We start from the raw sequence: 23,243 nt of genomic DNA, 5'->3' as shown, positions 1-23,243 counted from the left end.
ATGCAAGTCTTATGCTAGTCCTTTTCCTCACGGTTAGCTCCCTGGCTAGAAAACTTTGGTGGAGAAAAACACTGCAAACCACCGTCAGATAAGTAATTAACTGTGGTTAAGCAGGTAGCTGAAAGGTACCTCACCCCTGCGGGGAGGCACACCCTCCCCATAGCTTCTACTCGGCAGACACCCTGCCATTAGACCAAAGGCTTCACTTTTAAGAAGCACAGAGGCAAACCACATCTTCAGCATCATAATCAACCCGCAGGTAGGGAGGGAGTAAGTTTTAACAGTAAAAGACGTTTACAGAAGACGAAAGGTCTGATACCTTGTCCTCCGAGGGATCCCGGCCGTGAGCTGAGGCGACAGCCAGGCTTGTGTCTCAGGGAGAGCCGCAGCACCACCCCAGCTCCCCCTATCGCTCCTGAGCACCCCCTTTCCCCTCAGGCACGAGGGGTGTTTCCCCCCGCCGAAGCGCTCACCCGGGGCGGGGCCGGTCCATGTGGACCTGGGTGACTAAGCCGAGCCTCGTCCCGTCCCGTCCCGAAAGTGCAGCTGGCGCTAGAGCAGCAGCGGCCACACCGGAAGGTGTCTCTGTCCTCCGCTCCCTTCTAGGCCGTCGCTGGAGCCTCACCGTGACAGGTAGGGGGGTAGGAGCCCTTCTCCCTGCTGCGCCAAGGGACGCACCTCAGCGCCTAGCAGGACGGGAAGGGAAGGCGCTTCTGAGTCGAAACCTCCCGCTCCCCTGGAATCTGCCCAGCTCGAGTCGGGTCGGATCGGATCGGGTCTGGTCCGATGCTAGAAGCCGACCGCGGGAGCGGCCCCGGGGGTGCTGGGGCAGCTGTAGGTGCCCTCGGCTGGCTGCACGTCTGCGCTTTTCCCCTGTGTCAGGCGAACGGAAGAATTGCGGCCTTATTTCTCTCTTATTTTCTGTAGCTATTTAGTCGGGGGAGTGCTCTGCGTGAGGAGGTTGGTCGCGGCTTTCTCCTGCCGAAATGGTTTCCTGTGCGCCCGTTGACGCCAGGTAGCTTTTGTAAGCTGCCGTGGTGCTCTGGCGGCAGGACTGCCGCGATCCCAAGTTCAGAGTACCTACAGCACCCAGTGTGATCTTTCCCTGTAGAACTGCCACCCCCCGGGCTGCTGCTCTACTCTCCATAGGGAGCGGGAGGGTCCAACTCGCCGCTGCGGGTGCGCGGCCCCGCTTACACCTGCGCGTGTTACACAACCAGAACTTAGTTGAACCCAGACGTGCTGGACCGGTTTTGGATCCTTGTCCTTCCAATAGGAAGCATGAGCCTCAACTGCATGTAGGTGCTTGTGTTAGATGACTTCATGTATAGGATTCATTCATGGTTCATCGCATTTCGGAATATGGCGTCGTCACTTTAACTCACGTTCGTTCCTGTCTGACAGATACTACGCCATGCTTGTGTCTTTGGTTCTGCTGTGTCAATTACACGGGCCGACGTTTGCGTTTCCTCACTGCACAGGGACGTTAAATAGCTTGAAGCAATCTGAGCACAAAGACGGTAACTTACTTTTAATGTGATTGTTTTCCAAAACAAAACTGCATCTACTTTTGTTTCTGCCGAGAAATCTTTTAATGTGTGCAAATAGTTTTGCTTTTGTTGGTTTGGGTTTTATTTGTGAGTTGTTTTCTTTTTAAACTTGATTTTTAAAAAAATAAGCTGTTTTATGCTTTATTTTAGAATATTTTAATATCTTTTGCTGAAATGACTGATAATTGACCTGGGTGTCAATATTAAGTATTAATCAGATCCAGCAGGAAGTGCCAACTGGGACAACTATGCTTTCTCTAGGTCTGTAGGGTTATTATAATTGACAAAACCAGAATACTCTAAGTAACATGACAATTCGAAAAGGTTGAAACATTATTTGAAAGGGTTTATTTGCTTGTTTTTAGAGATTGGTATTTTTTTATCAATACCAGATCCCCTTAAACACCTTGAAAGAGAAATACGGTGCTGGTATTGCAGCTCCATACTTTGGAGGAAGTGGAGAGGAACTGAGGTAAAAACAAATTCCCCAGAAGGATTCAAGCACAACAGTGCTACACTGTGTGAAACTTAACGTTTAAGCATTAGGGCTTCAAAAAGAGATTTGTAACTTCACTGTCCAGTCCCCTAAGTGGACAGAGTGCTGAAACATTAAGACAGACTTTAAAAAAGCATCTCATTGAGCTGGAGGCCCCTTCAGGGCAGCATGTTGAGCAGAAAACATGGCTAGCACAAAAATGCTTGAGGCAGGTTATTCATGAAAATCCATATTTCTCTTTGGGCATAGAGCATCATGCCTGTGAACTGATGGCAGAGAGTCTGCCCCTGACAACAGGCCCAGGCCACTCCTCTCAAGAACAGAGCTGGAAAGAGAAAGTCCCAGCTCTTCACCCAATAATTTAGCAAGTAGAACAGTTACCCAGAGCATGGGGTACCTGCATCGACAGGTTTACCCCTGAAGCATTTCCTGAATGTCTTTTACCAGCAGAGCTGCTTTATTTAGCACATTGGGTGCATTTCTGATTAAAAGCTAGGCATCCTAAAACTGCATTTCCTGTTTTGTTGAACCAAGGACTGCAGAACTGCATTCAATTCCCTCACATGTAGGAAAGAATTGAATCCCATCTTTCATTCTCCACATACTTTCTTAATCAAAGGTAATTCTTATCTTAATTGCAGGCAATTTGGAGATGGAGATAGGTGTACTTTGACTGTGGCCTACAAAGTGCAAGAAATGCAGATAAATGGATAAAGACTCTTTGAAAGAGAAAAGGAGCACATATCACTGGGGATTAGGGGTCTTAGGCTCCAGGTGGCGTGCTTATGCATTACCCAGTAATTAAAATGCATTGATTATATAAGTTAATTAGGAAGTATAGCTAATACTGCTTGCATGGGAAGGAATGAAATGCAACTGAGCAAAACTGAAGATCTCTGTTCCAGAAGGCTGAAGTAGTTCTTGTGATTGCAGTGAGCTAAAAATACTGGTAATGTTTTTCCCTTGTAATTCTTTCCTATTTCCACATGTGGGTTTGTTTGGTGGGTTTAGTTTTGTTTTTTAATTAGGTCCTTCTCTCTGGTTACTCTTAGATCTAGCGTAAATATTTGAAGCTTAGATTTTCCTTGGAATAAGAGTTTTCCCTTCTTACACAACAGTATGCACACACGTGTGGCTCCTTCAATATATACTGTAATAGTATGTAAATGATATATTGAAGGACTATTAAAGTATATATTTATACTATGGTATTCAGGACATAAGCAGTGAATATGCAAATTACACTGCATTTTTCTTCATTTTCAGAGAGCAAACTATTTTGAGATACTGCTGCAAGATCTAACAGTAACTATTAGGTTAAAAATTCCTAAAAGATGTAACAATCTAGCCAAACAAGCTAACAAGAACACAGAGCTAATTTGTAGCTGAATAACTTCATACTGAATCTCATCTTCATTTTTTTAGCTGTCTGGCTTGCTATGTAACAGTGTTGTTTCTACTTTACATTTGCAACAATAATCCTCTACTTGTTTTGCTTAACCAAATAGACTGAATTTCTTGGAATACAGATTAGGCTTTCACTGAAAGCCAAACCAGAAAACTAGTTCTGTCATATATATATATATATATATATAATCTGTAGCAAGAGCAGGCTAAAACTTGACTGTGGAAGATGCCTGGTGAGAAGATGCATTCCTGTATTCCAAAGCCTTCTGTAATTTCACTAACTCTCCTGGTATCTCACCTCACAGCTTACTCCATGGAGCCTGTAAAATGCATAAAAGAAGAATTAAATCTCTTCAGAAGTGCCTGTTGTCGGAAAATTCCTATCATGGACTAATTTAAACTTGGCAATATGGCAACCTTTACCTAAACTTGCTGCCTCAATAGTGAAAAGAGAACAAAGGTAGAATGAATAGAACTCTGCTGCTATAACTTAAAATCCAAATTCTGTAAATAAAATTTGGAACTCACAGACACCAGAATATTGATAAAACGTATACTGAGGATTCTATCGAAGGAACAGATTTTTTAAATTTTTTTCTGCCCTCTTGCCTCCTTCCTCCAGTAGGTCAGTATCTTGCTGGGTTTGGATCTGACTGAATTTCTGCTTCATGTGACTATTTGTTCTTAAGAGCTCCAGTAAAAAACTGATGCCCACATTCCTGAAGAAGTAACACTAAAACTTGAACAACAGCTGGCCTGAGAATCAAGTTTTCTTGGTTAGTATAAGGAATAACCAAAATGTTTTATGAGAAAGGAAAATATGTTTATTTTATATTGCCTAGTTAGAAAAAGCAGCAAAGAAGGAGAGAGACCTTGATGTTTATTTTCCCTGTATGTAGCTGAAAGATGTCACGGGAAGATGTGGTGTTAATGTGTTCCTTTAGGATATTAACCATTCCTTTAACCCAACAAATCTGGCTGTCCTAACTTCTTTTAAATCAACTTATTTTCTTTTTATTAGTGTTCACATCAGAAAAGGAGGCAAATTTGTTCATTGGACGCCGTCTTCTGTATAACAGATTTGATTTTGAGGCATTCACCCCAGATAACCTGGAAAGAGAATGCCTTGAAGAGCTGTGTAATTATGAAGAAGCCAGAGAAATTTTTGAAGACCCTGATAAAACGGTAGCTGTTCATACTGAATTTAGTATACTGAAGGAGGTTACCAACTAAATAATTACTGTATCTAAATACTGTACCCCTCCTGAAAACAGCACTGGAAATGATTGCTTATTTTACTGTAAATGGGGTTATTGCTCTAGATACACAGTGAATACACTTCATTACGTGCTGCTGTCTTAAGAGACTTTAGGTAAGGGCTTTAATTCTGCAAAACAAATATACATGAAACTTCAGAAGTAGCCCTTGTGGGTATACCTGTATGTGTTTTTTAGAAGCTCATCAATCTTTTTCGTAACTTCTTAGCATCCAATTTGAATGTGTTCCCCATGCTCTAGGTATTAATTGGCTGACTGTGTCATGCCAAAGAAGTGTTTTAGAAGAGACGAGTATAGGACAAATCTGCAGTTCAGCTATTGCAGAGTACTCCTAAAGCATTATCTTCCAAATCACTACCTATATACAGCTTGGAGGAAATCTGGTATAAAAAAAAAAAAAAAAAGAAAAATTCAAAAGAAACCTTTCAGCCCAATAGTGGAATGTGATGACTGTCTGAATACTGTTCTTGCTGCCTGCAGCAAGAATCTTTGTGATTCTGGGTATGCTCTGCACTAACCTGCAGAAAGAGAAACACACTCCTCCCTGAAGGTGGAAACATTCCATTACCATTGTTAGCGTTTTCTTAAGAAAAACGTGGAAGCATTAACTCAGGATCTTGATGGAGTCTTTTGCTGGGGAGCAGAAGTGGAGGTTACAGCTAAACACAGTCATGCAACATAAAGGTTCTCTTAAATGAATTCCATTATTTTTCTTAGCTGGTATGAATTCAGATACTTCTCATGCAAATGTCTGATTCTTAAAAACTTGACTTTGCCTCAGTAATACTATTCTGCAGGGATTTAAAAAGATTAATTCCCAGCATTTTTATAGTGTCAGAATATATGCTGACTTCTACTGCAATCAGGCAGAAATAAGAGGTAACACTGGACAGTTAAATGCACTTTTCTCTTTCATCAGCTGGTATTTTCTGCTTTGTGAAACTGTATTTTATACACAAACTTGAATGTATGTGAAAAATATAGTGGGAAAAGCAAGTTTGAATCCTTCAGCAGGAGTCGCTTCTGTTTATGCCACTGTTAAATTTTGCCCACAGTACCATAGTAAATGACATTGTCAATAAGCCTGCAGATTATGTATCCCATAAATCTCGTCATTTTGGTTTTATAGATGGATTTTTGGAAAGACTATTCAACTAAAGGCCCTAAAATAAAACTAGGTAAGTAATCTTTTTATTCTTTGCTTATATTGCAGTATTTTGTGTTTGTTGTAACAGTACATTCTTAAAATACACCATGCATTCAGTTACCAATATCAGAATTGATCTTTTTACTAAAATTCACTGTGAGCTGTACAAGTTTATTGCATTATCTGATATAGTAAAACTCATTAAAGTGTCTTACAGTGGGATCCGGTGTTAGTCTGTAGGTAAAAGTAGTATAATTTTCTTGTCCATTTGTTTTATTACACAATTGGTAGTCTGCAGTAATTCTGTGTCTGCTTTTTGTGGTTTTTGTTTGTTTCTTCCCCTTTCCTCCCCATTTCTGTAACAGTAATCTAAGAGTGATTTAGGTTCAGAGTAGTCTTATGCCAGAGGTTTTATAAAAAAAATGGTCAATATGACTGGAGGAGAAAGCTGTAGCCTGATCGAGGTCACAGGTACATGAAATAGTATTTGGAAGGCATTAGAAGACAGACTCAACAGTTCTATGTACAGGAAAGGAAGTATCTACTAACTTTTGCTTTAAGCTGCATGTGAATGATACTCCTGGGTGGTACTGCACAGATACAGTGGCTTCTTACAGCAAGCTAGGCATTTGTGAAAAGGAACGCAGCAAGCGTCCTATAGCGCAGCAAAATTAGTATTTTACACTGTATACTAGAGAAAGAACACATAATGAAAATAACCAATGTTTTATCTTCAGGTGATGAGACACTACAAAAGATAAATGTTACAGGACTTCTCATCAGTCTTGTCGCTGCTGGAGTACTGTTAGTTATAACTGTACTGCTTATCTTCTACTGCTGCAAAAGTAGATGCAAATCAAGGCAACCACCAGGGTAAGGAATTCTGCTGATTAAAAAACAAAACACCAAAACAAACTCTTGGGTAAGAGTGGAATTTAAAACTCATTGTGAGTTGGTCAGAGTGTGTTCTCAGAGAATCCAGTGAGAGTTGTAGTTCTTGCTTTCCTGGCAGCAAAGTTAGGTGAGCGCTAGCAGTAGTTACGCTGAAGTTAAGAGCACAAAACCATAAACCAACACTTGCATAGCTGAAGTACCTTTGGGGATTTTTCTTTTTAGTGTGTGTTCTTGGTTCCAAAATATTCATACTAAAAAGGTGGAATCATTTTCATAAGCTGGGGCCTGCAGTGGAAAGTTTAATGTGTTCTGTTTGCTTTTTAAAGGAGGTTGTGTGGTTTTCATGGCATGTGGTCTACCTCAGGTGTGAGATGAAGTAGGTTAGAGGAAGTGCTTCTTCACTAGTTCTCTAGCCCTGCTTGTTCCTTTATCCTGAACTTGAAAGGAACAGAAAAGGATTCTGTGCTTCCTCTTCCCTATAAATTTCACATTATTGAGCTATTCTTACTGTGTGGTCTGGAAAGAGTCTTTGTGATCATTGAAGGCAAAGGTTTTTTGTCGTGTGGTGGAGTTTTTCTGGGGTGGCTTTTTGTTGTTTGGGGTTGTTTTGTTGGTTTGTTTTTTTTCATTACAACTCTGACTGTATATTCTCTCTTCCCTCTAAAAGAGAAGCTGCCACTTATACTGCTGTTAATTTTGCTTAGGTACTTGGATTACGTAAGAAGTAGAAGACGGAATTCATCTAGCATCTTCAGAAGGCGTGAAGAATTTTCTTTAAATCCACTTCCTCTTGGAATGGATGATTCATCACTACCAACTTATGAGCAAGCAGTTACTTCAGATGGACAACAGTACAACATGCCACCACCCCCTTATCCAGGGCCCCCAAACTGGGCACGGGTGTTTAAGAAGTCTATGTCACTTCCTGGTCCTTAGTCACCAGCCTCCTTTGGGGTGAGGGGGCATTACTGGCACATAACATACTTTTCTAGAAAGTGTGCACTACCTTGCATATTGCAAGACAGGTTACAGAAATCTTTAGTACAACTAGGAGCACATGAAGGTCCCAGTTGGGAAGAGAGGTGATCCGTTGCAAAGGCTGCAGGACTATTATTTGCACAAGGTTATTGTGCCAAGAGGAGGGAATGCATAAAGAGGAGATCTTGCACTGCCACCCTCTTACATATGCACTTTGAACCATCCCATCACACTACTGATGTTTCATTAAGTTTCATCTTTCTCTTTTTTTTTTATTTGGAAGGAACAGTATTTTAATTGATTTTATTGACACCATTTTTTGTGACTATTAATACTTTGCCCTAGGAAGTCTACTTTGATATGTTCACTTAATTACTGTATGACTTTTCTATTTGTTCTAGTAATAGATTTGAATATGAAAATTATTTCATGAGTTGATTTTTCAAATATATATTACTGCTTCTGGATTACACTGGTTTGTTTTAGACACTGCTGGTTAACACACTACTCTATTTGTTGTGGTATTGTGATTAATGTTGGATTAAAATGAACAATTAATTGAACAGCAAACTATCCATTCAGACAAAGTACACTTCTATCAAATGATTTTGATGTTCAGCACTAAATACCAGCTCAAAGAGAGTAAGCAAAGTACTGTGGGTCAGGGGATGTTAAACAAATAGCTAGAGACTTGTCTCTTGTTAAAAAGTACTTTGGTTTCGTAGAGGATGTTTCTTTTGCAGTTTAAAAATTTAAATGTTGAAAAAGACATTTAGCTTGCTGAAAAGGCCAAATAACCCCAGAGAAGCACTTTGCATAAGTATGTGTTGCTCTCCTGGGATATGAATGATACCTTTAAGTAGAATGTAACATCTATTAGATAATCAGCTTGCACAGAGCAATAGTCAAGAATTCCACAGAGTTACTTGTTAACTGTATACACACAATGTCCTGGGTTCAGCAGTAGCAGTCATTTTTCCCCTTCTTGGTAGCTGGTGCAGTGCAGTGTTTTGACTTTCGGCCTGGGAACAGAGCTGATAGCGATGTTTTGGTTTGGCCAAGGACTTTGTGAGCCTCATGCTCTGCCAGGGGGCAGGGGAAGCCAGGAGGAAGCTGAGACAGGACACCTGACCCAAACTGACCAAAGAGGTATTCCATACCACAGCACGTCATGCCCAGGAGGTAACTGGGAGTTAGCCGGAAGGGCTGGGAGACTGCAGGGTTGGAGGAGGTATCGGTCAGTGCTTGGTCGGGCTGAGGGGGGGCGAGTTATCGGTTGGCTGGTGCTGAGGTGTTGTATTCTCTTCCCTTGTTATTTCCTTTATCATTATTATCACTGGTGGTAGCAGTAGTGATTTGTGTTATACCTTAGTTACTAAACTGTTCTTATCTCAACCCGTGGGAGTTGCATTCTTTTCGATTCTCCTCTCCGTCCCTCCGAGAGCAGGGGGAGGGCAAGAAAGGGGGGGAAGTGAGCGAACGAATTACCTGACTGGGTTTAAACCACGACACACAACTTCTGCATGTGTTCTAGCCACCCTTAATTTTAGATCTTATTAAAATACCGACCCCAGCATCACATAGCCTAAAGATCTTGCTGAGCAAGTCATCCCAACCCTGCAGTCCCTTTACCTCCTAGTCAAATAGCAACATAGCAGAAAAGGCTTCCCATAGCTGCAGGAAGATACTGGTTGGTGTTCTCTTGTATTACAGTAGCTACATAGCTGGACACAGGCAACAAAGGTTTTAAGACGCAACAAATTCCACCCATACAGATACACTCATTTGACCCATGCTGATGGCAATAAATGGTATTTTAATTTGGTGCCCAAAATGCACTTTATAATATAAAAGTTGAATACTTACATGTAATATTTCACTGAGTTTTGTGGGGTTTTAACCTGCTAGAACCTACAGTGCTATGGAATGATATAATACGAGATTTTTAATCTCTAAACACTTTTACAAAGAAGAAAATGCTCTAAATCTTGGAATATAAACGGTGCATCAAAAGTGCTACACCAGGAGGTCTTGCCCTTTGAAAAATACATACAACCCAGCTGATACGTGTGGACACTGGACTTTGTTCTTATTCCCAAAGCTTCAGAATCAGACTAGGCTTTCAACAAGTTACAAACCTCTTTGCAGCTTCTTTCTTGTTGAGAGACTGGGGAATCCCCTTGTTAGGACAGCTTCAATTCACTTTTGCCCTACTTGTAAAAAGCATTCTGAAGTTCTTGGGGGTTACTATTCTGTAAGACCAAAATCAGTGAGTTTTGAGAGATCACTGTTAATAACCAAAATACAGTTACAATAAAGCTATGGAATTAAAAGCTTGCAGAAATTTACCTAACAATTTCAAATTTGTTAATGTGCATCTTGAGCTATAGAGCATGCTTTCCTATAGATTTTTCCTGGGACTAACAGGAGCACTTTCAAGGAAAAAGATTTCATAGGGCTTGTAAAAGTTCAGAGATTCCTTAATGTTACTAGCGATATAGTCCTAGTAAGTAGATCTGGCAAAGTCATGTTTTAAATGAACTACAGAAATTGTACAGAGATTAAATATCACTTGATATTTGGTCTGTGTCTACAAATCATTTGCAAATGACTCTGTGCAATGCCTTCATAACAGAAAACCTTAAGATGGTTTAAATGTTGCACATGGATGCTGTAGTGCTTTGGGCAGTAAACTGCATCTTCTGTAGGGTGTAATACTTCAAATTTATTCAAAGAATTGGTACTTTAGATACCTAAAATATGCAATGACTGATATTTAAATACTCATTGCACATAAGATGAAAAAAAAAAAATACACATTCTGCTTATTACAAATGAGAAGCAAAGTTTAAAATTTAGCTGACCATAACATAAACTTACCTCTCCTTTTAAAGGGATTGAATGGCAGCTGTTGGGTTGAGTTTGTTTTTCTTGTTTCATATGCTGACTCCTGGCCCAGGACACTTTTGCCTTGTGTCTTGTCTCTTTTCAGAACTTCTGATACATCAGGGCTGGCATAGGAAAAATCAACAACAGGAAGACTGTGGTGATGTGTGAATTCAGAATTGTTGCCATATTTCCAGATTTTACATGCAGTTTCCTTTGAAAATGCAGTTGCTATGAGAATACAAAAAACAGCAAATACAAGTGTCCTTATGTGGGAGAAAGAGGAGATAGATTTTGCGGAGCAAAGCAGCAGGAATTTTAATCTAATCTGTGTACAGGTGTAAATCACCAGTGTTTTGACTTCTGGGCCTTCTTTCAAGGGCCAGTAGGAAAGGCAGTGGCTCTTAAAGGAATTAACAGAGATACACTATGACAGCTGAAAACAGAAGTGTCTAAATAAAACACCGGGAAAAATTACATAGTACTTAAACTCCATTTCTCTTGGAACAGGTTTAAACATGTCACACTTAAAGCTGTTAGCCAATGCCTTGAATAATTTCCCAAAACTTGGCCTTTTCAGCATCATAACAAGATTATAGCATGCAGCTTTTCATAACTTAGGAAGTTATTAGTTACAGCAAATAACATTATTAAACACAATGTTTAATCCAACATTATGCAGCTTTTCATAACTTAGGACACGTTATTAGTTACAGCAAATAACCGAAGGGCAGAAAAGTGGTCTCTGGCTCTGTCATCTGAAAAAAGGAATCAGTTAACCTGTTTTTAATTCAGTGAAATAAGAAAGCTTACTATTTATCAAATCCTCCAATGAACAGTATTATATCCATTATGTATTTCTTGTATTTTGGGGGGATTTTCATTGGGATTTTTGTGAATTTGTTAGAACAGCAAACCTGAAGTACCAAATGGAAGTGCACTGCTCACCACAGAAGTGCACTCCTCACCACAGTTCATGAACATGCATTTGATTCTGGTCCTACCAAAGTCTATGGCAAGCTCTTTATTGGCTTCAACTGAACTGGGATTGGAACCAAAACCAAAATAACTGATCACTTTGAGTAACAAAAAAGTGTAATGCTTTGCCAAATTATTTACTACAGAGCTGTTGCCAAATCTGATTTGAAGTATTCTATTGTTTTAGTGATGCCTACTGATACTAACTAAAATGTTTTGAGTCTGATCTGCCCCTAAGAACTATATTTGAAGTTTGGAAAGCACAGGAAAATTCCTTGTCTTTCCTTCACGTTACCAGCTGTAAATAGCATTAATTACCTGTAGGTTATTAGCAAGAGTGTTTGATTAATTAGGTCAACCACAGTACAGGTTCATTTAAAGCTTAAAAAAAAAACCCCAAACCCCAAACCCCAAACCAACAAAACCAACAAAAAAAACCCCAGACTTCTATCCACAGTCTCATCTGCCAACAAAATCGTTAACTGCTGCTATCCCCACTTGTTCCATGTGGGGTAGAGAACAGAAAGGAAACCCCAGGTTTTCAAAACATCTTTCAAACACCTCAATATACTGTAAATATCTTTCAATTAATTCGTATCACATACAAATTTATCATCTGTCATTTTCACAGTCAAGAACTGGGATGTATTTTCCTCTCAGAAATCTTAAGCACATCTTTCCAAATACCCCATTCTATTCAGATGGTAACTTCAGACTGTTTCCAGTCATTTCTGACCTGTGTGAGCAGTTTGAACAGTTCTTGTTGCTTCATCTTTTCCTTCTACTCATCTGACAGAGCCTTTTGAATGCACTGGTCACTGGTCACATTTTAATTGTAACTTTGACATTAACTGCTGTCATTTTGTTGGGTGAGGGGTAGCAATATTAGTCTGTTGTTTTGTAAAACAATTTCCAAATAAACATTTACACAGGTTAATCATAGCAAAAGAGAAGATGCCTATTTAGCTTGTTATAAAAAAGGCTGACAACCCTTTTATTTTTTTTTTTTAAACGAAGTTGGTAACAGCATGCCCTCTTCTTAAAGCAGGATTGTAAGAAAGGTGGGGACAGACTTTTTAACAGGGCCTGTCACAACAGGACAAGGGGTATTTCTTGAACTGAAAGAGGGGAGATTCAGACTAGATATAAGAAAGACAAACAAGCCAATTTAACTTCTGCAGAGAGGCAGGAGGGATACATGAGGGCAGCTAGGTAGAACAAATGCTGCAGTACAGTGACTTTACACTAAATTAAGCCACTCTTGCTTTGCTCACTGAGAGACAACAGTCAGATTTGTGCTTTTTCTCCCAAGTACACGAGATGAGCTGAGCCAGTTGGTTAAAACTCCTCAAATAATACCAGAACCTCTTTCTGTATTTGAACATCAAGTGAAGCTTTTCAGTCAACTGAACTAAGACTTGGAATACAGCTGGTGGGGTACAGATACTTCATTCTCATTATAAGTCTTGGGGAAAATAGGATCCCAGTTCTCTGTAAAATGTCATCTGTTTATAATATTACGACTTTAGCTACACATTTCCCAGATACACAAAAAAAAAAAGTTTGTATCAACTGGTTTTCAACAATCCTGAAAATTAGGTGGAAGTTGAGTAAATTTTCACCATTATGACACTACTTACTTTTTTAAAAAATAAAACAGAACAAAAAAACTAACCACAACTCAAATTAATAAAATTTCCCATTTAATTTTTAATCTCTGTGTCCACCGAATAAAAAGCCAGCCCACTCTCTTTGAAATGTCAAAAATAATTACTGCAAAACTGCCCTAACTTAGCAAAATACTGATATGTCAGCAAAAGACACGCTCCAGCTGGGAACTCCAGGTCCTATGATGTACCAACAAGGAAAGAAACAGTAGTTCCATTAGTGTTTAAACTACAATTCAGTTTGCTGTTCATTTTTGTGGGAGCAACTTCCCCAAATTTTCCCCAGGTTGACACCATTCCTCTATTTTACCATAAAATGCATTATCTTTCATGTAACTTTACAATGGCAACTACACTAATTGCATACATGGAAAATAACAGAATAGGACCTATCAAATGTATTTTGGCTATTTTTGATGCAGTACATTTTGTCTGTGATGAAAATACATAACTACATTAATTACTTTTGCTTTACATGTAGCTTTTCATTTTCTTCTGGTTTAGGGGGGTGGTTTGTGGGTGGGTTTTTTTTCCCCCTCCTTTTCTCATTGTTCTACCTATAATTTGCTATTGATTTTTTTCCCTTCTCTGATACCTTCTTCTGTGTCTATTCATAATCTGCTATTGTACACACATGCCTATTTGCTGTTTGGTGAGTTTGTTTGTTTTCCTTTCTCTCCCCCCTGGACATGATTCCCAAAAACTTGGTCCCCTCCCTCTCTCTGAAAACCCCTTTTCTTGACAGCTTGCTTTGTCTCTTCACAGACAGCAAGGCCTTTAGCTTATCCTTTCCCTCTGCTTTTTTTGCACAGCCCCTACGCAAAACAAAACCTTATAACAGGTTTTAAATTTCTGATGCAGTGCTGACTTTGTTTAGGAAATAAAAATACCTGCAATGGTTCCAAGCTGTTCAGCAACTTCAGTTTAATTTCTCTAAAGACCAGCAGCTACCAAGTACTGAATACATCCAGTATCTAATGTTAAATACCCAGCATGGATATGATACAAAGGAGAGTATCTAATAAAAGGTAAAATAAAATACTTTCCGTTACAACTATGAGTTTGTTCAAAAGCAAAGTTTTCTTTTTCCAACATGTCACTGCACATTTCTCCCACATACCTTATACCAGTTCTGGTCTTTACTGGATTTTTTTGTAAGTCATCAAGCAAAAACATAGACCATTTCCTCCTGAGTGGGTGAGCTGAACCAACACAAGCACCAGTGGTGGCACCTTGGAAGCTGTGGAACCACACAAAAAGGAGGATTAGGAAAGTGAAGGAAACAAGGACTTCCATCTCATTGTTGCAGTAAGCTTTCTACCAGCTCAGTCATCTCTTATCACCTCAGGAGAAGGGCTATGGTTTCATAGATCACCTTTAGTTCAACAGAATAAATTATGAAGATTTTGCTTCTTTTGTTTGTACATACACACAAGCTTTTCATCAAATAAACGCACAGAATAGCATATGTAAAGAAATGCAAAGAAAGAGACTATTTGCTATGAGCCTCCAAGATCAGCTGTGTTCTTGGAGTGTCTACTTAGACATTTCTCAATGTCTAGCTTGATGTTTGAAGAGGCCATGTGCCAAATTAAATGTAAAATCTAATTGGTCAAACAACTACAGCTTTATGCTTTGGCCAGAATCACAATTACAACAACAACAATAAAAGAAACAGTGATTTGTAATCGGCCTAACCAAAACTCATTACTGCATAATATCTGATCTACTTACCCGCTGCTGCTCACAGAAGATGCCACAGCCTAATAGCACACACACAGAACCTGCCCAGAAGTGCTGCATCCACCATCTGTAAGCTGATGCTTACTGTTTATCAGTGTTCAACAGAGAAAGATCCTGCAGACTTGTAATTCTGTGTTCCTCTTAGAATTTGTTAGTATATCAGACCCAGCTCAGCTTTGGCCTGAACTTCTCCAAACTTCATCTGACCAGACAAGTTCAATTTACTTGAATGTTTTACCTTTGAAACATTAGTTTTCAAAAAAGAATTTTGTCCTCAAGTCTCTGAAACACTGTTTTCAAACAACTGTGAAGATAAATTCAGCACGAAAGCTAACTGTTAGGCACTTCTAGAGCTTTTGTTGACAAAACGGTTAGCCACTGAAAGCTAACCACTAAAATGTTTGTGTATGTTATCAAACTATTTATGATACCATGAGAGTTCCAAAATAAAGTACTATTATGAACTGAAATAAAATCCTTTTTGTACACTTCCAACAGCCCAGCTGTAATCTCTTGTTAACTCTTGCAGTGTTAACTGCATGCTGTGCCTTTACTTTCTTCAATCAACAACAGCTCAAGCTGCTGATCCAGCATGTGCATCTGGCTATTCTTGCAGGATTCTTTTGTGCCCTGAAGCACACCAAGAATTTAGCTGCAAAATCAAGTTTACAGATTTAGCTGAAAGCCTCTTAATGCAAGAAAAAAATTGTACTTTGGTACTTCAACATGAGGGAAGAGCCAGGACAAGACCAAAACTAGGCATCACCTGTTAAGGACAGGAGCAATGCCCTCTGTGGAAGAAGAGAGTATATGGGGATAAAGAGACTTTGGCAAATCCCTGTAGACAGGTTTGTTGTACCTGCAATAAACAGAGCACCAAAAGCACAGGCAGCAAATGCTGGCCCTATGAAGAATGAGCCCACCAGTAAAACCTGCAGCTGCATGCACAAGGACCCTTAGTGATGCTATCCTGGTATTTTAACATCTGTAGTACTGTTGGAGCTTAACATACTACACAGCTTTCTGCTTGACCAGTCTTATAAACACACAACACACAAAATACTCAATCACACTTAAACAGTGGCTGACCTTTTTCTGTTAGTATCAGTAATAAGGTTGCAAACTAAGCAACAAAGAAGTTACTAAATAAATAAATCAATTACAAACAAGTAAGTCAACACTAGGAGTGAATTTGACCAGTAGTTTGGCCCTGGATTTGTGATTGGTATCTTGGTTTTAATTATGATGAAATCGCAGAAAACTGCCAACTACCCATTATTAGCTTGATTCTGCATTTCATTTGGCATATGGTCAATTTAAACATAGAACTAGACCTCATCAAGTAATGCTGCCATTCAGCACTGAGCAATATTAGATTATTTAAACAGAAAGAGGAAAATAGGAGAGTTTCCCTAAGGGGCAGCATATATTAGCTAAGACAGTTCTGCATCAGAGCTGGCTTGATTCTGGCTGAAGTGGCATATGGGCAGAGAAGCCCATTACTGCCCACAGAAATAAATCCTCAGGCACTCCTAGATTCAAGAGCTTCCTATACTGAATATACCACAAGCCAAGTAAATATTTCACCATCAAAAATAAAAGTTCCCTGCTCTTTCCTGTCATTTCCTTCCCTTTCCAGCTGCTTCTACCTGCACACTGCCACTGTTTGCCCTGAGCCAGCACTCATTTGATGCAAAGCAAGCTGACTCAGCTTAGTGAAATTATAAAAAAATAACCTCTGGCAAAAAAGTAAGTGTTCTTTTGCCAGTGAATTTACAGTTCACCTTGTAGCTACAGCACATTGCTAGGAGGTGGAGTGGAGCAGGGAAGGAAGGGAGAGTAAGGCCTTCTCCTTTGGCTGTCAGCAAGCAGCTGAGCAGCGCAACACAGTCCTGTTGCACGCTACACCTGTAGGCAGCAGCCCATGCTGCAGTTTCAAGATCACTCCTTGGACCTCAGGCAGACGATTACCACTAAAGTGTTACCTTAAGTGCTTAAATCCATTCCTAATCAACACATAACATTTTTAACTCTGTAAAGGATTTGCTATGTTATTTTTCCAAGTGGAGACTGCTCGTTTAGGGAAAGAAATGAGTAACAAAAATTCAGTACTGCCCCAGGCCGGTATGCTGCACAGATTGTATTACAGTGCTGTAATTTGAGATTTTGCTCTTAAATAGAGTGAAAAATTGCATTACCTTATGTTTCAGCAGAATGTATTTATTATATTAAATTCCTGACTTGAGAGATAAGCTTTACTGGATATAAGCACTCAGTTATGAACTACAGTTTGGAAGGTGTTAAAATCCAGCAAAACTCAGTTCCTAAACAGGAAATAACAGCTGGATTTGAAACAAAAGCATTTATTGCTAATACAAGAATCAAAGTATTTTCAGTATTCAGAATCATGAACATGTCTAAAATGACTCCTAAATACACATCTTAATATGTACTTTAATCTACACGTTAAAATAACGTGATTAAAAGGATCTATCAAAAGATTTTTTTTCTGTCAGATCTTTCAGAAGAGCTGTTTATAGATATCATGGATACCAGAAAACTGTAAAAAGCACTTACTCTAAACAGCCTCCTTTGCTGTCTTAGAGAACAGTTAAAAAATACCTTTTGGTTACAAACAGGTAAAATGCACAAACTTCGAGGTAACTTTCCTAAACATAGGATGGAAACAAGCAGCACGGATCAGTGTAATGAGAACACTATGTAAGTCTCAGCAACTACTTATCAAGACAAGTAGATTTATCTCATACACAGGAAAAGCAAACTGACTTATCTGGTGTTTATAGACATTTGTGATTAATTTTTCAGTCTACTCCACCTCTATTAAAGCCATGTAAAAGAAATCAAACGACACAAATAGAAATTATGACAGCTGTTAACTTTTCTATCTGATTACAAGAATGAGGATCTTCTCCAACAATGTTCAGGAAAACACTGTGTCTGTGGTATACTGACAATTACTTCATTTAGCGGTCTAAACTAACTGTCTACCTGCCTGTAAATCTGGACTGGCACTTGTTGTTTCTACAGCCATGTATCTGAGAGTACTCTTCTCTTTAGAGAAATAACCTGTAATGAAAACACACAACATTATGCCACTCTTTAAAGTTCATGTTGCCATTACTTAAGAAAAAACATCAAACAAAACAACAGTTTTACAATTTCTTAATGTGTCATTCCAAACTTGCAGCAAGACACTTTTAAGGTAGCTCCACACTAACACACTTAACCCTAAATAACCAAACACTACAGCTAGGTGGAATAGGTCCACGTATCACCCTCCCCTCAGGCCCTCTTCAGGGACACAATGCACCCTAAGGGTAATATTATAAAACAGATTGGCACAGATCCTGCAGGGAAATTGAAAACTACAGGTTCTTCCCCACTGGAAATGCTACTTTCAATAGTAAGTGCTTTGTCACTAACATAAAACTGGAGCCATTTTCTGTCATCAAGCCTCGTTCATCTGTAAAACAGTAACCCTTGTGTTTCCCAGGGAAAGACGGTCTCCCACCCCCCCATATACTCCCCTCCAGGTTCAAGCAATACAGGTGCTAACTTACACAAACACAAGGAAACTCACTGATGGTTTCTGGATCTGGTACACTGCTGCTTTTCCCTCCTCAATTCCTCCCGTCCTCTGGGTGATTTCGCTCAGTCTCTTCGGTGCTGATAACTTTCATTTTTACCTTTCCCTCCTGATCTACAGCTGCATTTCTTCCCATAGCTGACTTTGCAGCTTCTTGAAACTAGGCATGAGAAAAGCAGAACCTCAGCTTTTCCTCCTGAAGTCTCTTACCTTCCTGCTTTCTCATTTAATATCGATCACTTTTTAATTCAAATGTTGAGATTTATTTTTAGCATCTGATCTATTTGGCTGTAGCCAAGTTTCTAAACTCTGCACTTCACCATTTCATTTAATGTGTAGTGAAATGAAAATTCATTTTACTCTGTGTCTGGATATTGCCCGAAGTACTTACTACAAACTGAATCTTCAAAAGACTTACTTACACATTAGCAAACACCTTCCTGTTCTGAGCACTGCCTTCAGGTACAGTCGCCTCTTTTCAAGTGCATACTCCTCATCTTTACCTTAGAGGCACATACCTCCTGGGCACCTCTGCCTTTGCACCTTCAGCCTGTGGGGAAAGCAAGAACCGTAGGTCACCCACCATCTCCCTGTCCAACACAGATGCCTCCTTTGCTCCTACCCTGTTCTGCACAGCTGGTACCCATTTCTCTTTGTTTTAACAAACACACAGACAAAGATACAGGAACATACTGGCTGTGCACCAGGTGGCTTAGACTGCCCTAAATACTTAAAACATTCTGTCTGTTCTTCCTTCTGGTTGACTTTAAAGCCTATCCAGGCTGCAGACCTGCACTGACTTATTAATGGGAATGCCCGAGTGTTTTGAAAAACTCTTATATACATATATGTGTGTATTTCAGGCTTTTAGCGTTCAAAAAGGAAAAAAAGCTAAAGGGCTGGTTTTATATTATTTTTATATTATTTAACCTCCGTAAAACATTCTCAAAGCAATGACCAACCTAAACCGCTGAGCACCTGCACGCAGGAGCCTGAAGCGGCGAAGCAAAGGCTCTGAGCGGCCCTGAGTGAAAAACACGGCCAGCAGCTTCTCCCGATGACCCACAGCACCTCCGAACTCCCGCTCCGGCGCCTACCACCGGGGTTTCTACCTTGCACCCCCCCGCCAGGTGGATTTTCCAGTGCGGAAGGCGGCGGGCCGGGGCGCCCCGCGGAGGGGGGAGGCGCCCGCCCGGACACCTCCCCCCTTGGCGGGGCAGGGCAGGGCGGGAAAGCCGCCCTACAAATTACTTTACAAAGCGCTCCCTCGCCGTGAGGTAACTCGCCGCCTCGGGGTGGGAGCCGGGGCAGGGCTGGCTGGGCGCCTCCATCTTGTCGGCGGCAGCCGCCCCGAAGGCCGCGGCGCTGCCCGCCGCTGACGCCGCTTCCCCTCAGCGGGAACAAGATGGCCCCGCCCCGGCTCCTCCAACAAAGCGCCAGCGCTTCACTTGACGCGGCCCCGCCGAGAAACCGGCCTTCCCCCCGCCTCACCGCCCGGCCCGGCGGTCCCCGCCTTCAGCTCCCCCCCACCCCGCCCCGGTGGCGGCTACCGCCCCCCGCCACGCTCCCCCGTCGGGCCGCGGTGGCCCGTTCGCAAGTAGCAGACCTCCTCCTTGCCCCCTGCCGGCGCTGCTGGCAGCGGCTCCAGTGGCTGCTCCCTTCGCTGTGGCCTCCCTGCTCCCCAGGCCACGGAGCCGGAGCCCGTGAGCTCCAGTGAGCGCTGGCGGGGGAGGTGCATCCTGGGAAAGAGCAGCCCGACATGGGTCTCCGCTTGGCCGCCGCACAGCCCCCGCCGCCGCCCGCCGCTGCCCTCAGCTGCCCGCCCGCCGCCGCCGCCCGCCGCTGAGCGGGAGGGGAGTGGAGGCAGGGCAGGGGGGGCCGGGGCGCGGCGGCCTGGCCCGCGCCGGTGAGGGGGGCCGCGGCGCTGCCCGCCCCGCATGAGGCGGGGGGGCCCGCTCCCACCCGCCCCGCTCGGTGCCCGCCGCCGCCGCCCTGCGCGCAGTACCCCAGCGGAGCCCCTGTCGCCCCGGCACCGCGCCCTGCCCGATGATGGACAGGAACTACCCGACGACCCCCAGCTTCACCGACCCCTTGGCCCCGGCCGGCGCCCAGCCCGCCGCCTCCTGGGCCTACGAGCGAGGCGCCGGCAGCCTCAAGCCCAGGTGAGGAGGGTTCTCCGGGGGGCTGCAGCAGGAAAGGCCAGGGTCCGGGCTGGGGCCTGGCCCGGGGGCGGCTGAGAGAGCGCCCCGTGAAGGGGGTGAGGCGAGCGAGGGGCCCCCTCCGGGCAAGGCAGGGTGGCGGGCGGCCGAGGCCCAGAGGCACTGCGCGCCTGGTGAGGCCGGGCGGGGCGGGGGGAACGGACGAGCCGCGTCCTGCCGGGCTTCCACGTCTGGGGGCACGGCCGCCGAGCCGCTGGCGGGCGGGGAGCAGAGGGGAGGTGGTCGGCTCGGGCTCCCCGGCGGCCCTCATCGTCGGGGCGGGCGGGCTGCCTCCCCGCGCGAGGCGCGTCTTCGTTCTCCACCCCGGAGACTCGCGTTGTGCTGCGGCGCGGGTTCAAGAGTTCACGCGTCCCTGCCCGGCTCCAGGAGGGAAGCGGGGTTCGGCGGCTGCGGGGGGAGCGGTCCCCGTGCGCGGGGCCGCGGGCACCGGCGCTGCCCGCAGGAACAATGCGGGCACCGGGCCGCCTCATCCCGCGCCGGCAGACGGCAGCCACCTCCGTGCCAGCATCCCCCCGTCGCCCTTTATTTCCCCCTTGTTTGTTTTTTTTTTTTTTCAACGAGAGAAGGCTGGTTAACCTCTTTTGTCTAAACCGCTGCTCTCGGGCGTGCGGAGCCTTCTCTCAGCTAAAACTTGTCTGGAGAGATTTGGTCCCACCGACAGTTCTGTAAAGTTCCGGGAAGTGCGGAAAAATTACAAGCTAGCTCATTGGCTTCGGGTTGCTTTCTGGTTGTATAATTCTGCCAACTAAAATGAGTGTTTTCTAGGTGATGAGATTTCTGTTATCGCTTGTCTGTGTCTCTAGTTTGATACAGCTGCAGTTCTAGACGACGTTTAAAGGTAAAAGAGGCTAAAAAAATACAGTCAAAATAGGTGTACCTGTTGGTCTACCTGGCTTTGCATTTGGTTTTGAAAGTGGTCAGGCGTGTTTTCTGAATTGACTGGTAAGGTTAATAGATTATCAAGTCAGAAGGACTGTTGCAATCATCTTAGTCTGACCTCTTCATGATGCAGGCCATAGGACTACTTCCCCCCCCCACCCCCCCAATTTGTGTTTGAAACTAGTTTGTAGTTCAGAAGGCGCAGTTAAAAATTCTGACTGAGGCAAAATTCAACACGATTCTTGGTGTACTGAGTGGCTGATTCGTATTTTATTTCTTATTTCTGATCTTAAGAGGGCTGCTTTTAGTTTCTAGCCTGCTATAGCCTTATGGGCACTGAAAATCCCATAACATCGTTATGAATTTCGATTAGTGTCTTGCTTCATATTCTTTTTATTAAGAGAAATAAGTAATTTTATGTAGTTTGTTGCCAGACACACTCTATTTTTTTTGTTTTGTTCTTCAGTTATTCTCTTGAGTTTTCTCCTGGATCCCCTCCAATTTATTGTCACCCTTGGTGAATTGTGGACAGTGCATTTTAAGAGAAATTAAGTCAATATTAAATAAGAAGATAATGGGTCCTTTCTGGGGTGTGAAGCTCTGGATTCCTGGTTTCACAGAGAATTGCAAGGATGGTTAGGTGTTTTTTGGCCAAACACTTGCCCGGTGAAGCTGCATTTAGCCAAGCTCTGTGCAGAGTTGCCTGCATGGCAGACTGAGGTCTCCTACTGTTCTTTGTAGTCAGTCTTCCTAATTCTCGAACTACTTTTGGTCATGTTGCTGTCTTGGTTTTGATGGTAGTCAGTGACACGTCAATTCTGTATTGCTTTCCCCAATTCTCGTTGTCTATTGAGGATCATGCATCTATTCCATGAGGAAGGTTTGGGTTTTACAGGTCATATAAGAGCGTGCCCGTGCAGACGCAAGAGTGGATCCCTCTAGGATCCCTCTTAGAAGAAACACAGCTATTTGATGATTATTTTGTACGTTCAAAGAAATTCCCTGGTTTCAAACCATGGCTGCTATATTAACTGTGTATTTTGGGAATTCCTCAATTGAAATGGCATGGAGAACAGTCTGAAGACAAGTACCATGCAGAAGCTCTTTGGATCATTGCCTGCTACCTTTGCCGATCAAATTGTTAATCAGAAAAATCAAATTACTCTTACTGAATCCATTCTTGATATGACTATTTATTCTATACGTTAGGTAGCAATGTCAAAAAGACCTTGCTTTCAGTTGTTAGAAGGTTCATCTTGAGGCTGTGTAGGTGGTGATGGATGATGCATTTCACACACTTTGACTGAAATATTTAAAAATTCTTTTATTTTTTTTTTTTAAGTGTAACAAGGGCAGGGAAGATACTATGAATCATATTTTGTGCTGGAAGTTCTCCTGTACTGAGTTCTTAGAGTTCATGCAATTGTAGTAAGCATTAAAATACCCTGTCTTCAGCAAGATTTAAAGATTTGAAGCATGTTGGGCACAATGTTGAATACAGTCTGGGCTTGCAGA

The 23,243-nt window shown here is 42.3% G+C and overlaps 2 protein-coding genes across 3 annotated transcripts in view; both read left to right on the top strand.

Annotated features, from left to right (window-relative positions):
• Positions 1-1,404: 1,404 nt before the first annotated feature.
• PRRG4 (proline rich and Gla domain 4) lies at positions 1,405-8,449 on the top strand. The gene is made up of 5 exons (XM_057410975.1): positions 1,405-1,520; positions 4,475-4,638; positions 5,860-5,908; positions 6,615-6,750; positions 7,476-8,449. Exons 1-5 carry the CDS (start codon positions 1,415-1,417, stop codon positions 7,705-7,707), a joined length of 687 nt encoding a protein of 228 aa, XP_057266958.1. The 5' UTR covers positions 1,405-1,414; the 3' UTR covers positions 7,708-8,449.
• A 12,156-nt stretch (positions 8,450-20,605) lies between these two features.
• QSER1 (glutamine and serine rich 1) overlaps positions 20,606-23,243 on the top strand; it is a 41,710-nt gene continuing 39,072 nt past the window's right edge. The window contains exon 1 of one of the 2 annotated variants that reach the window (XM_057410969.1): positions 20,606-20,792. In XM_057410969.1, the coding sequence (XP_057266952.1) occupies positions 20,677-20,792 (116 nt within the window). In that variant the 5' untranslated portion in view covers positions 20,606-20,676. The remainder of the gene's footprint in view (positions 20,793-23,243) is intronic. The other variant, XM_057410968.1, reaches the window with a different exon arrangement.

The sequence above is a fragment of the Pezoporus wallicus genome, unplaced genomic scaffold (assembly GCF_028554395.1).
Source record: "Pezoporus wallicus isolate ANWC-B61680 ecotype Strahan unplaced genomic scaffold, APGP_CSIRO_Pwel_v1 contig_5958, whole genome shotgun sequence".
Lineage (NCBI taxonomy): Eukaryota > Metazoa > Chordata > Aves > Psittaciformes > Psittacidae > Pezoporus > Pezoporus wallicus.
Note: the sequence above shows the minus strand (reverse complement) of the source record. Positions and strands in the feature narration are given on the sequence as shown.